Raw genomic sequence first — 15,888 nt, 5'->3', positions numbered from 1 at the left:
AGACAGGAGAAATTGTGATGGACAAGGAGAAAATGGCAGAAACATTGAATTTTTTTTGTTATGTCTTCAGAGTAAACAGTACAAACCACATGGTAGCACAGTGGCTCAGCGGTTAGTATTGGCTTGATTCAACTCTTGGGTGTTTGTGTGCAGTTTGCACATACTCCCCTTGTCTCCATGGGTTTCCTACGGGTGCTCCAGTTTCCTCCCACAGTCCAAAGACATGCAGGTTAGGTGAATCGGCTATGCTAAATTACCTGTACTGTCCAAAGATGTACAGGTTAGGTGGATTAACCATGGAATATGTAGAGTTACAGGGATAGTGGTGGGTCTGGGTGGGATGCTCTTTGGAGGGTTAGTATAGACTCAATGGGCCAAATGGCCTGCTTCCACACTGTAGGGATTCTATGAAATACAGGGTAGCCAAAGATCTAATAAAAACTTAATGATTAGTATCAAAGAAAATAAATCAATCAGAATCAATACTATTTCACTAAATGGAATTTGTGTTTAACAGATTTATTAGAATTTTTGAGAATGTGACTGGTAGCTAGATAAAGGGAGCTGGTAGCTTTGCAAAATGCACTTAATAATATAGTACTATATAGAAAGTTTACATGGATAATGAAGTCTTAATTGTCCCAATGGACTCAGGGAACACACTCATGTAACTGGGAGCAATATATGAGCATGGGTGTAGGATTGATTAGTGATCAGGGAGCAGAAAGTTGGGATTTTCAAGTGGTCAGATTGTGCTGCTAGCAGTTATTGCTGCCAGGGTCTTAGCTACTTATAATTTACACCAATGAACTATGCAAAGTGACTGGCAGTATCAACTTGACCTTTGGGCTCAGGTAAATTCTAGACTGCGTTCTATTCAAGTTTGATGATATTACAAAACTAGGTGAGAATACAAGAGGCAGCTGATTTAAAAAGTGGGCAATGGAGTATAATGTGGTGATCTGGGAGGATATTCATTTTGGAATAAACAATGGGAAAGCATTTTTAAATGGTGTGAAACATCAAATTGTTGGCATTTAGAAGCTTGGATGTACTCATACAAGAGACACAGATTAGGTTACAGGAACAGCAAGAAATTAGAAAGGCAAATGGCATGTTGGCCTTTATTGCCAGTGGATTGGAGTACAACAAAGACGACTAACTACGACTGTATAAGGCTATGGTGAGACAATGCCTGGAGTGCTGCATGCAGATTTGGTCTCCATCCTTAAGGAAGGATATACGTTGTAAATGAAAATGGTACAGGGAAAGTTCACTTGATTAATTCTTAGGGTGGCAGGATTCTATGACGAGAGGCTGAGTTAATTGTGCCTATACTCAAGTTTCGAAGAATGAAAGATGAGCTAGTTGAAATATAAAAGATTCTGACAGTGCTTGAGGGCATGTTTTCAACTGCTTGTTTCATCTAGCTCATGGCGGGGTGGGTGGGGGGGGGGGGTGGGCACAGTATTGGGTTGACAAGTCAAAATCATTTGAGTTATAGAGTCAGCGTGAAAACAGAGCCTTCAGTCAAAATCGCCCTTGCCAACTAGATACCCTAAGCTAATCTAGACCCATTTACCAGATTTGGCCCATATCCCTCTAAACTCTTCCTATTCATGTACCCATCCAGATGCCTTTTAAATGTTGTAATTTTACCCACCTCCTCTGGCAGCTTGTCCCACACACAGTACTCTCTGTGTGAAAAAGTTTCTCCTAAGTGTCCCTTTTAAATCTTTCCCCTCTCACCTTAGATCCATGGCCTCCAGTTCTGGGCTCCCCAACCTTGGGGAAAAGACCTTGGCTATTCAGCCCATCCATGTCCCTTATGATTTGAGAGGCTGGAGTGAGGAGGAGGAGAAATTACTTCATTCAGAGCGTACTAACCTTTAGAACTGCCTGGGTTGTGGATGTTCTATTGTTGAATATATTTAAAACTAAGATAGAGATATTTTTGGTTTCTCTGGAAACATGGAGTGGGCCAGGAGGTAATGTTGAGACAAAGGATGCACCATGACTGTATTGGTGGGACAGGCTTGATGGGCTGAATGGTCCCCTGCTCCTTTTTCTTTTATTCTTGTTCAATTCCAGTCATCGTGGCTCAAGATAAATCTGATTTTTTTTTGTTGGATAGTAATTGAATTGATGTTAAAGCCCAGGAGAGCTGGGAAAAGGAATGAGGAAGGAGAACACAGTAAATTCGAAACTTCAACTGCTGCCTCAAGTACATTTGAACATGAAAATCAAATTGAACGAGCAAAAGCAAGTACATTAGACTATCGTGCTGACTTAATGCCCGTTAACATACAACAGGTCCTATAGCTAACTTACTGTTGCAAGAAAATGTTTGTATGTTTCAGCGAATTTTTCCTTTCCCCTCCTCCACACACCTCAGTGAGATTCATACATCTCTTCCTACCTTTGCTATACAAGTAGAGAGCTCCTTTGATAATGAGAATGTTGAAACTGTGCCCTGCTGCAGGACATAAAGAGTAATAACCACTTGAAATTTAATACAACATGGTCTATCAGTTCACATTGTCAACCCTAATGGCATGAAGTTACTGGCTGCATTTGAAATGCAAGTATTCTCTTGAGATAATGTTACAAATTGAGATAGAACATCTAGGTACTGAAAAAAAGCTGATGTGTACAAAGTCAGCATTTGACAATTACAGATTTTTGACTGTTACCACTTCGGAATTACACGACCCAAACATGGAAGTCTGAACTGAACAGCAGTACCCTCCAAAAGCACTTTTTAGAAATCTTCCTATGTGGTTATATTTATAACTTAGGAGCAGTAGAGAGAAGACATTTATCAGCTTCATTAAATTACAGAAGAGAAAAAGGAGGATCACACAAAAATATATATTCAATAAAATTTTATTCCAATATTTAAATTGATTAAGAACGTAAGAAACTGGAACAGCAGGCATAAGTCATTCAGTCCCTCAGGCCTGCTGTCATTCATGACGTCCATGGTTGATCTAATCATGGCTTCAACGCCACTTCATAATCCTCAGTTCTCTTAGAAGAGAGAATTGCTTATAGCTTGGCCTGCAAAATAAACAAACAAGCACAATCTTCTTTCTTCAAGAGAACTCAAGCAAACCTCCTGAAAACCCATTGTCACTGGACTGGACATTATGGCCAGGCAGCTGAGAAGCATCTCTTCTGCCAAGTACAGCTCTCAAATGGCCAGCATTGAGCAGAGAACAAAGAAAATGCTTCAAAATGTGCTCTGAAGCTCTTCTTGAAGTGTGGCACCATTAAAATTAATGACTGAGGAGCTTGCTATCAATCATTTGAAATGACAACTTGTCCATCGAGCTACATCCCACTTGGAGTCGCAATGTCAAAATGATGAAACGATGGAGAAGATGCCGAATTCCTTTATCCTGGGGCGGGGGGTGCCATCCAGAGTGTACATGCAGGGAAAGGGGTGTGGATGATGACGACCAGAGGAGGATGGGTAAGGATTCCATGGGGAAGGGTAATGATCCTGAAAGGGAGGAGTGCTGCAGGAGCGCGAAAGTCTCTTGGGGGAGGGGATTGCACTGTAGAGGGAGAGGTATAGACTTGCATGGTAGTATTTATATATCTGCAATGGATGCTGGCTATATCCCACATGTATGTCTGTGGGATAGACCATGTTTATAATCAGCACCGTATATCTGAGAGTCACATATACACAACATTTCTGGCAATATAATCGGCTCTATAAACCACTCACATGGTGTTTGAGGTATACACTTTTATTATGTCATTAATACATAGACTGTGTAGATTTTAAATAGTGTTTCTTGTCTTAAGTGAAGGGTCCTTTATTCTGAAACCATGTGCCCAGTTTTCGATTCTCTGAGGAGGGAAATATCCTCTCAGAATCTTACTTGTTCCAACAAGGTCACTTCTCATTCTTCCGAGCACCACTGCATAAAGGGCCAACCTAGAGGCATGCACAGCATAAGGATGCAACGTTTTCAGCCTGCTGAGTTTGAGCTAGTTCCTCATGGATCCCTCGCTCTACCCCAGTAGGCTTCAACTTTATTTAATTCAAGGACCCGCCCACTTCCTCTCAAATTACGATCACCTCTGCTTTAATATCTCATATGGGCCATAAGTTCTAAATCACAGAATTGTTACAGCACAGGAGGAAGCCCTTAGTCTAGCTTACCTACACCGAATCTTTTAATAAGTAACTAATCTCATACTATTCCCTGGCTAGGTCCCCAGAACACTGCACATTCTTCCTTTTCAACGAACAACCTAATTCCCTTTCAACTGCTTCAATTGAGAGTGTCCTGACCACTGTCTCCAGACCTTAACTGCTTGCTGTGTGAAGGTTATCCTCCTGTCGTTTTGCTTCTTTTACCAATTACTTTAAATCTGTGCTCTCTCATTCATGATCCTTTGTCCAAACCCCTCGTGATGTTGAATTCATCAATCAAATCTCCCCTCAGTCTCCTTTTCGTGAAAGAAAAGTCCTAACATCTCCAATTTATCTTCGTAACAGAACTTCGTCATCCCTGAAACCACACACAAATCATTTCTGCACTCTGCTCCCAGTGCCCTCATTTGCTTCCTAAGTGTGGCACCCAAATATCAGACACAATACAACAGCAATCTATGCAATATGAACTCCTTGCTTCTGTACTTGCTGCTCCTGTGAATAGAGCCCAATATACTGCATGCATTATTAACAGTGCTCTCAACTTTTCCTGTCACTTTCAATGCACTCTGCACATATATACTCAGGGTCCCTCTGCTCCTGCCTCACCTTTGGTAATTGCATCCCTTATTTTATGTTGTTTTTCCATATTCCTCATCAGAGGCTGAATGCAGACGTGATGACAGTGGATGAATGGACACCACACAACAATTGTCAGACAGCAGTGGTCTCTCCCATTCAGGGAACTCTTCAGCGCTCAAGTCTGTCACCGCTGTTCTATCATCCCACCTTACAACTTACGTTTTAGCTAATTCTTTCTTCACACATGTTGTTACCTTTAATACGCTCTTTTCAGAGCCAAGTTTTTCACATACAGTGAGAAGTTTGAACATGTTTTGATCACTCTTACCAACAGGACTCTTTACTATGTAATCGTTAATTCCAAAATCAATGCGCATCATTGGGTATGGAAATAGACTGTTCACAATTCTAAGGAACAGCCCCAAATGCATTCCACGTACTAACCTTCAATTACCTTTCCCTACCTGATCTGACTTTTATAAAGAATAAAACTAGCCACAATTATTGTAGTATCTTCCTTAGAAGTCCCAATCATTTCTAGATTTGTAATTTTACAAACCAACGCAGTTAATGGGATTATAGTGTACTCCTACCAGAGATTTTTCTCTCTAGCTTTTTTTAATTTCCACCCAAATTTATTCCAAATCTTGATCTTCTGAGCCAAAATCATTTCTCACTACAACACTCTGGTCATCTTCTATTAACATAATTACTCCACTTCCTTTACATTTTTACTTTTTTCTCAATTGTCAAATGCCCTTGTAAGTGCAGGTTCCAGCTATGATTATTTGACAAAATGTCTCTAAATAATTATGATATCACACCTATTTACTTCCATTTTCACTGTTAATTCCATCATCTTGTTATGAATTCTGTGTTCTCACATTAAAAAAACTTTGAATTTTGTCTTTTTACCATTTTTCCCATTCTGATCCTATACGCTACTGCATTCTGTTTGTATATATTTTCCCTGTCGCAGTCAAGTTAACATTACCCATATCACTAACTTGTGGTGTTGCTTCATCCTTTTTTTAAAAACCAATCTTATAAATTTCCCATCACACGAAATCTGTCCCTCACCATTTATTTTAAAGTTCTCTCTACAGTCCTGGTTGTGTTTTGCCAGCACCTTTTGGATTCAAGTGAATCACCTCACAATTTTACAGCTCCCTCTTTCTTCAGTACTGGCACCAGTGCCTCATTAATCGAAATCCACATCTCCCATAACAATCTAAATATGCATTCAATTTATCCTATATCAAATTTGCTTATGGTTCAGCTAATAATTTGCAGACAATTAACTGTTTTTTCACATCTTGCCTTGAGGTTTATAATCCTTCCGCAGAACTTTTTAGTTCTTCCTGTATCATTGGTTCATATTTACAGTATGATAATTGGACATTTTGTCTCCAAGTTACTTCTGCAGCCCCGACTAAACAACACAGCTTTCAGGCCTTATGCCTTTGCCCACTGAGGACAGTATCTATGCCCCCAGCATTATTTTCCCTTCCTAGTACTATATTTCTTTTAACTCCGTCCTCCAATTTCAATGGTCCCCATTGTATGGTCATGTGTTAACTTTGCTTATCCTGTATTCAAGCCCTCTGCTGGCACAGACAGGCCCACACAGACTGCAAGAACCTTGCCCTTTGAGTCCGTAACTTGAACACCAGTCCATCAACTCTTCATCCAAAGTTTCTTGAACTGCAGCCAATTCATGCAAGATGTTGCTGTGGATCACAGTGAGGTCCAGTATCTCCCATATACCACAGCTGCAACACATCACCTCTCTCCCTATTTCACTTGTATTTTCTTTCATCAACTGATATTTTAAGTTTAGAAACTATTATTTCTAACTCTATTCAATAAGTAATGGAAGCGGAGTCATTAAATATTTTTAAGGTAGAGAAGGTTTTTTGATGAGTGGGGGGGGTGAAAGGTTATCATGGGTAGTTGGGAATGTGGAATATTTAGACTAGCTAAGATCAAATTGATGGAGGAGCAGGCTTGAGCGGCCAAATGGTCTATCCTTGCTCCATGTTCCTTATTTAGTTAAACTATAAATTTATAATACAAAATTACTGCTCCCGTTTATATTAGGAAAAAAACTTAAAACTCAAACGCCACTTACATACTCAACCAGTAATTGCTTCATGACCTCAGCTTTCAGGTCTTGCTGCATTCTGTTCCTTCTCCAAGACCGCTCGTGGCAGCGAGAAACAACTTCACGCTGTTACAGTTATGCCTACTGTGATATTGAAGTGCATATGGCATGAAAAATGGAGTCAAATTGGCTGCAGTTAAATTTGCTAGCTTGATCTTTGTGGAAATACAAAGGTTAAGTAAGTAGTAAAATAATAATGGTTAATAAGGTTTAAGAGTAATGATTAGTTCACCAACACAAATAAATACCCAACACTAATGTCCGGTGTTCTGCCTTAGCAGAATAAAAAAAGTAAAGCACCCAAAAGTCTGCAATTGTAAGAAATCAGGTATGAGGGTCTGTTCTTATTGCAAACATTCCAATGGTACAAATATCTATTAAGGACATTTTATAACTTTCTTCTGTTTCGAGGATTATCATGAGGAACTTTGGAACAGCGTAGAAGGTTGATATTTAACAAGGGATGGAATCCTAGACCTCCTTGGGAGCTTTGTAAAAGTCAACAGTATTTTGAGGCAGTTCAAAGGAACTCTGTCTGTGAAGGATCACAACATGCTTGACCATGTACAGATCTGACAAGGCAGGCAACAAGCAATCAAATTCCTGCAGGTTTGGAAAATATGTACTGAGATGTCTAAGAAAGGCGCACCTTCCCTCGTTCCTTGCTGATCAGCATGATGTTGACCAATATATGAAGAGTTACATCTTTTTGCTGGGCTTCTGACCAGTGGCCCAGGTACGAACAGAGAATTACCTGGGAGAGGTGAGAGAAAAGCTTGTATGCTGTTGTTGAAGGAATGTGCAATCCTTTAGTCTCTCAGTTGGATGCAAGTGGATAGCTGGGAATAAAGTTCCAGTTTTCTGTGGTTGAGTTAAAGACAGAGTGTCAGGGTGAAAACAGACCAGTTTTTCTGTGGGTTGGAGTTTGAAGGACAAGACTGGGACAGCATGGAAGATTTCACTGTTCACCATTCTATTCTAAGGACATGCTTGCAGTGAAAGGGATGCAGATGAGATTCACTGGGATGTTGTGTGAGATGGAGCAGTTTACTAAGTGATGTTGGATCAGCTGGTCTTTTTTACATCAGAAGAGGCTGAGAGGGGAACTGATTGAATTATATAAGATTACAAGAGACAGGATGGATGGAAAGGAGCTGTCCCTCTTAGTTTAAGATCAACAACAAGCAGGTATAATTTTAAGGAGAAAAGTAGAAGGTTTAGAGGAGATTTGGGGAAAAACCATAAAAAACCCAGAGGGTGGGAATTTCACCTGGAAGGGTAGATGAGATGGGAAACCCTATAAACTTTTTAAAAAACATGAATGTTATGACATTTCAAGTGCTCGTCAAGGCAATGAGCCATGTGCTGGAAAGCAGCACTAGTATAAGTTTAGAGTAACAAATACTGACGCTGCTGGAAATGCTCAGCGGGACTGGCAGCGTCCGAGAAGGAAAAAATCAGAGTTAATGTTGCGGGTCCGGTGACCTTGCCTCAGAAGTGAACCCGAAACATTAATTCTGATTTTTTTTTCTTCACAGATTCTGCCAGACCTGCTGAGCTTTTCTAGCAACTTTGTTTTTGTTCTTAATTTACTGCATTCACAGTTCTTTCGGTTTTTATAAGTTTAGAGTAGCTTTTTGCTAGTGCAGACTCAATGGACCTCTTTGGTACTGCACGATTCTATGAATCAGCTTGGGAAGCATGTGTAAACCTCTCATTTCATCATTTAAATGAAGTCGGACAAATTGTTCTATGGAATGGAAGGATTCAGCCTCTGTGCACTATTTGATAAAATGAGGACAAAACAAAATTGAGTGAGTTCTGTTTGTTTGCTTTCTCATTGATAGTTTACAGGGTATTATTTGCTTATGCTATTCGCTACTTACATTATATGCTACTCATATCCATGTAATACTGAAGCATACGGCAATAAAGTTAATTAATCATTGTGTAATCTTGTATCTTTGCCAGTGTCATTAATTATATAGTTTAGATCCTTACAGCAGTTCATCTGTTATACCAGAACAGCAACTCAACCCTCAGTGCATTCAATTCCCCCTCTTAAAACATTCAGCAAATCCAGGAGTGTTAAATTTGTGCTCTTTTGAATTAATCTTCAAGCAACTTATTACATGTTAGTAAAAACATTTTATTAATACAGTAGTAATAGATCAGCCCAAGATGACTAGGATACCAGTTCAAACTTGTTACCCAATCAACTGCAGCTTTCACTATTCAGAGATAATGGGAACTGCAGATGCTGGAGGATCTGGAGATAACAAAGTGCGGGGCTGGATGAACACAGCAGGCCAAGCAGCAAATTAGGAGCACAAAAGCTGACATTTCGCCCACTATTCAGCAGTTTTGTTATGGCTGATTAACACCATAAAAGAAACAAGGTCTGGTTGAACTTGAATGGTAAACACAATAGTTGACTGAACTTTAGAAAGGGGTTCACCTTTAGAATTCCCCTGCCACCAAATTCCTGAATTCAGGTACTCTGTTGAGGTGGTTTTTGTGCTATTTGGTGGAACCAGAGATGCTACATAATTCAATATATTCAGTCTGTTTTTCACATGCCTCCATTCCTTCTCAAAGTTTTCTCACTTCATTTGACAACACTTTACAGAAATAAGCTGCATCAGGATTATTTGTAATAACAAGTGTGCACATACATGCTTAAGTGTAAGAATAGTTCCTGTTTATTCTACACTTAATATGCTATAACATTCTGCCGTGTGTGTCATCTTTGTATTTGTGGAACATCCACTCAATCAAAATGCACTGATGTGCTGCAAAGTGCGTTGCTAGGTGTGTTGCTTCCAAATTTCAAGCATTAAACAGGCAAATATAGCAGTAAGATCTTAAATAATGAGGTGCGAGATCAATTAATTGATCTTTGCCAGCAGTGGTTAAGGATAAAAAAAGGTGAGAAATGGGGGAATCCTTAAAAGTCAGGACATCTTAATGCACTTTCCAGCCAATTAAAAACAAATGTAGGAAACATGGCAGGCAAGTTACGCAGAGCAAGGTCCCACAAACAATATGATAACCTATATTTGTGATGTTGATCAAGAAATATTCTCTTAAAAGATCACACTGATGTCCACTAAACAGGCATATTCTTGCTTGAAAATCTCATATAAAAGACTGCACCTGACATTGCAGCAGTCCTTCAACTTGCATTGATGTGTGTCAATCTTGATTTCACAGAATGGGGCAAGAACCCAATAATTCAAAGTGGAGTACTGCCAATGATCTATTACTAATTATGACTTCAATGATACAGCACTTCCTCAGTATAGCAGTAGAACATAAAGATTATGTTATGAGCAAAAACATTTATCTATGGCTATTACACGGAGCTTTCTGATCCACAGGAGGATATTGATGAAGGCCAGCACTGTACCTGACTCAATCTGATGTATTTGTCTGACTCAACAATACTTGTTTATTTTTGTAAAATAGCTACTTTCTCCTTGTCAACGAGTGCAGAGGCCAACTGTTATACTAGATAAAACCAGCTTACTCAGCAACGATTGAACCAGAGATATTATATCACCTCTCAGGAAATGACTTTACCAATTGGCTCATGGAAGATCTGATGCAGAGAGATATTTCAGGAATGTTAAATGAAAACTAAGACACAGATGGAACTGAAGTGACTGGATTGAACCACCAAGGAAGAAGTCTTTATGCATCCATTAGGAGCTGAATTATAGCTCAAATGTTTTTCTAAAAGACAAAAAGCCAACATAACTTGGTATTTTGAGATGAAACATAATTAATTCTCATTGTTCAGTGCTGAACAGCATTTATGCAAAAATGACATTGTGTAATTACCCAAAATAACCCATACTTGTTTCAGTGCCAAGAGACTGTAATGCTAGTAACAGCAAAGAAATGAGAACTAAAATTTGTTTCAAATCTGTATACATGACTTCATACATATTTAAATCGAACAATACCAGAAGATTCAAGAATGTCCTTAAAACACCAAATTTCATTACAGAAATAGCTCCATTTTTCTAGTGTTCTAAGTCTTCATACACATACCTCAAGCTTATTGCAGTATACATTGTCATTTTGTATCCTGTTGAGTTTCTCACTATTATCGGATCACCTTGGATTAATCTTGGCTTTTATTCTCTACAGCAAGCAATATGTTTAAATGCATATTTTACATCTCCTCCAGCTTCATCTCTTTCAATAAGTGTTCCATCACTGAAGCCTTTTGAACTTGTATTTGTCGACCAAAACCATTTTCATCTTTCCTGCAACTCCATTTTTGAAACTCTCCAACCAGGTTTCCGCCCCTGCTGTAGTACCAAAATCAAAGACTTGTATCAGTCTAAAGACATCATTCGATACGGTAGTAACTAAGGTATTTTTTATCTTTCTTGACCTGCCAGCAGTTTTTGACACAGTTTACACGTTGTCCCCCTCACGATCATCCAGATTAATGGGTCAACATTCACATGGACAATTCTTGTCTAAGCATAACCAGATAATCGCAGCCCATCATTATTTTTACCTCTTTTGTCCCCCAGTTATGTAGCCTTGGCTCTACTTCCCATTACTCATTTACATACCACACTTTGACAACATTAAAAAGTGGTTTTCACTGCATTCTGACAATACCCAGCTCTGCCTCAAGATTAGTTTTATCAATTCCTCCTCTGTTGCAAAAATAACCAGTTTACTTATCCAACGTCTAGTACCGGATGAGCAGAAATTTTTCAAAAATGCAAAAATTGAGCCATTGTTTTCAATTCCCCAGTTATCAACTGCTTCTCTCTCCCCAATGGCAGTTTGAAATGAAGTGTTTCTCTTTGCAGCCTTAGCATCATGAACCTCATAAGCTTCTCAACACATAACAGGGCCATCATTAAGACTGTATTTCCACCTCAGTGACATCAAACAATTTTGGTCATACTTTAGCTCATCAGCTTCTGAGACCCTCATTCACGTATGTAATTACCCAAAATAACCTTTCAGTGCCAAGAGGATTATTCTACTGCACAACCAGCTGGTTTCCTACATTTTAACATATACTTGAGCTCAGCCACAACTGCTACATATCCTGGCTCACTTCAAATTTTGCGTCTTAGCACCTCCGTCCTTGTTGACCTACACTGGCTCGTTAGTGAACACCTTGCTTTTAAAATTGTCCACCTCGTCTTAAAATATTCTGTTGCCTCATTCCTCCCAATTGTCATTGCCTCTTCCAGGATATCCATTAATCCTGGCCTCTTGAGCATCCTGGTTTTAGTAGCGTGCCTCAAACTGTCTGGGCCCTACAGATCCCTCTCCACTTCTGTTTTTCCTTTTTAAGAGGCTCCTTAAAACCTAATTCTTTGATCAAGCTTTTGGTGACCCGCCCAGATATATTTGTGTGTCTTTGGTGTCCAATTTTGCTTTGTTATTGCTCTTGTGAAGTGCATCTGGATGTCATCATAAAGACTACATAAAAGCTGATGTTCTTCTAGAGTTAACTAGAATATTGACAATTTTTCCTCCTTTTTAAGTCACATAAGGGATATTCATGCTCAAGCAAATTAGCACCATGCAAATACTGCATACACTGAACACTGGATACCTTCCAAGAGGTGCATCTTAACAAGAATTGCCTACCACATTATTATTCACACCAGTTGTTCTGATACCACCTTCAAAAGGAATTGCTAATTTAACAAGACTTTCTGTTTAATAAAGTATTCCAATTTCAGAACTGAGTTAACTGTCCAAGCCCCCATTTGAGGCTTCCACCACATTTGGGCTGAAATGAAAGGATGCAGAAATGACCAATGGCTACTCAATCATGAAGGACAGTTGCAACATTGGTATCATTACGACTGCATTCGTAGCTTTGTCTGGGAGATCAAAATTATCTTCAGCTAACTAATGCAGTCCATGACAAAATAGTTATTTCAATCTTGCTTTAAGCAATTGCAGGCCAATCGACGTTTACATGAATGTCCAAGATGACTGGCAGACAAACCTTCAGGACTGAGCATCTTGCCAATTCAGAGGAGTTTTGGAGGGTTCATTATTCAACCTATACTGGCTCTCGACTCAACAATAATACAATGAGCAAGGGTTAACCACCTTACTTCTTTTCTCTTGCCAAATAAAAACCACAGTAAAAAAAACTCCATGAGGTTTCTGAATCAAATTTATACTCAAAGATCTAACTGCAGCTGGGAAATGTTACATTGCCTTTTTAGGTGAATGAACTGAATGGGGTGACGCAGGAAGGCTGCAAGACACAAAAGTAATTTTAATGTTCATGTTTATTTCTGTTGTCTGTTAAGGAAAGGGACAGCTGACCATGTACCTATTGTGCAGAAATGTTGTGCTTCAAATAATTCTCATTAAGAAATTAAACGCAAAACACAAAAACTTTATTCCTGACCGCTGCTTAAGTCGAACTCTCTTCACCAACAGATCACTGCGTTCCACATACATAACCAACTTTTTGAACATTTTCCTTAAGAAGCAAACTGTCGACTCCTCACATGAATAAAAGGCTGGCATATAACGTGGCCATTTAAAATAAGACCAAAGAAAAACCTCAAGAACTATAAAGTGTTAGATTTCAAAAAGTCTTCATCTGTTTAATTATTATTCCATGGGCTCGAATACTTGGACCATATATAAATTTGCTCATCTTTACCAAGTTGATAGGAGGGGAAGCTGTATAATGATCTGTCCAATCTGAGATGCCAAATGTACCATAAACCCTTGGTTGGTATAATGAATACTTAAACAGAAGAAGTACAAACCTTCTAAGACAAATTGGATATCTGAATCCAAAATTAGAATCACTCCAAATAATTTGTATTTTATATACCATTATCATACACTTCTACAAATTTCTGTATTAGCATTTCTTCAACAAATTGACTTATTTACATAATTGCTAACAAAACCTCTCACTGTTTTACAGGCCAGTGTCTTGTGGAGTTCCAGTTAAATGCTTTCATCAGTGACATTCTGAGGCACTGGTATAGGGTAAGTGCAAATCATATCACGTCTTCTGCTTCTTCTCAGCTGGTGAGTAGTCCGGATCCAGCTCTTTCCTCAATCTTTTTAAGCCTCCAGAAGGCTGGCCAGTGTCAGGTGGTGACAGGGTCCCTTGGCGACAATCAAAAATTTTCTGCAGTGCTATCATTTTTTTAGCACACTCATAATGCTCACCTATCCCAGATTGGGAACTGTCTTCCTTGTGGTGTAGTGAAGCCATCTGTACACAGCCACAAGCTTCGGATTTGGAGGCCACTGCGGAATCTGTCTGCTCTGGGTGAGCCTGTTCACAGTGGCCTGCACACTGCCTATCAAAAAGGCCATTATTGCAGGAAGTCTCTGAACACCTATCTTCCACATCACAAGTCCTGGCTTTAGATTTATCAACGTGGTCAGAATTACTTCTTGCTCCAGCTAAATGAATTTCTGGAGACAATGTGGATTTAGTAAATTCCTGACCAGATTCTTCTCTGGCTATCTGGCTATCCAGCACCTGCGTGTGACCACACAGCTCTTGTGCCTGGCTGCCAAATGCGTGACACTGGTTAGTGAGGTTACTGTTGCTTTCTACACAGACTGATTTGCCATTAACCTTTTTGGCCTCATAACAATGCTCAGCACAACCACCGGGGGCATCTTCAACAACATGAACCTGTTCTCCAGATGTCACTTCCTTTACAGGTGTTAGACTATTGCATTCATGACCAAGCGAAACCGAGTGCTTGCTCTTTGCCTGTACGTGTGTGATCTCTGCTGAGCTGGTGCTTTCACCATTGTGTTCGTCGAAACATCTTTCCTCTCTAAGTCTATGAGGAGGTGCGATCGGACCTTTCCTTGCAGCATCGCTTTCTTGTGTTAAAGAGTTTACTGAACTGCCTGTCTCACTTGTGTCCAGCACATCTGCCAGTGATAAAAATGTCATCGTGTCTCCTTTTGTTTTCAGCTGCGACTTGAAGGTGCTCTGGATTTTGCTGTAGGCTTTATAAACCTTTCTGACCTCAGACTCGCTGTCTGAATAAGGAGATATTCTTCCCCTGTTGTCAAACTCAGTGCTGCTTCTTTCTGGTGAGGACGAAGCCGACGAATTATCGCCATCGCGTGCTTGGGAACAGTTACTATGATCCGCAGCACAACACCGCTTTAGCTTTTCAAGTTGTGAAGTGCTCCTTTTCTCCCGACGGAGCTTCTGCTTCGCTCTCGCAGCATTTCTTTGCCGCATGGATGCGCGACGCCTACCATTACTGCTGGAACTACTGGAATCGTTTGCCTCTGGGCTCGGCGATCGAGGCCTCTTCACGGGGTCCGCGTCAGAGTCAGTATTTACTTGCTGGCTGTTGTTCTCGGAGGAATCTGAGTCATTCGAAAGAGTCCGAAGTCGCTCGTCTTGGTAGCGCCGGAGGGCGGACAACCGCTGCCGACGTGACCGCAGGTCTTCCTTGACCGCATAAGTATTTGGCAGCTTCTGTCGGTCCAGGGTGTAGGTCGCCTCATCAGAGTCCTCTCCCTGCTGGGGCGACAGCGGCAATGAAGCGGAAGATTCAGTATCACTGTATCCTGAACGCTCACTGGCCCCCGCGCGCAACTGAAGAATTGTACTCTCATTCAGGTCACTGTCCGAGTCAGAGCTCCAACCCTCAATCTCACGCCTTACGAGGGAGTCGAAGAAAGCCATCATCCGTGGATCTTCCTGTACTGACTGGTTGGCATAATCATGAGACAGACCACTCCCACTATTTAAGACCAGGCTGATGTACTCTTCGTGAGTGTACAGATTGCGAGTGTCATCTTCCACTGCTCCTTCTAGGTCTCCAGCACAATTTGGTTGGAGGTAAGGACTCCACACCTGTATTTAGAAAGCACAAAAATACTGTGTTCACTGTCACAATTTTCTCAAAGGTTTTTTAAAAAAGAAAACTGGATTTACCTAAAACAAATTAGACTATTA

At 40.1% G+C, this 15,888-nt stretch overlaps 1 protein-coding gene across 1 annotated transcript in view; it reads right to left on the bottom strand.

The window, feature by feature from the left end:
• Positions 1-9,050: 9,050 nt before the first annotated feature.
• The window catches only part of dcaf5 (ddb1 and cul4 associated factor 5), an 86,050-nt gene continuing 79,212 nt past the window's right edge, over positions 9,051-15,888 (bottom strand). Inside the window, exon 9 of the mRNA XM_048537916.2 lies at positions 9,051-15,786. Within this exon, the coding sequence (XP_048393873.2) occupies positions 13,948-15,786 (1,839 nt within the window). The 3' untranslated portion in view covers positions 9,051-13,947. The remainder of the gene's footprint in view (positions 15,787-15,888) is intronic.

Source organism: Stegostoma tigrinum, chromosome 10, assembly GCF_030684315.1.
Source record: "Stegostoma tigrinum isolate sSteTig4 chromosome 10, sSteTig4.hap1, whole genome shotgun sequence".
NCBI lineage: Eukaryota > Metazoa > Chordata > Chondrichthyes > Orectolobiformes > Stegostomatidae > Stegostoma > Stegostoma tigrinum.
The sequence above is the reverse complement of the archived record's forward strand: the minus strand, read 5'-3'. Positions and strand labels throughout refer to the sequence as shown.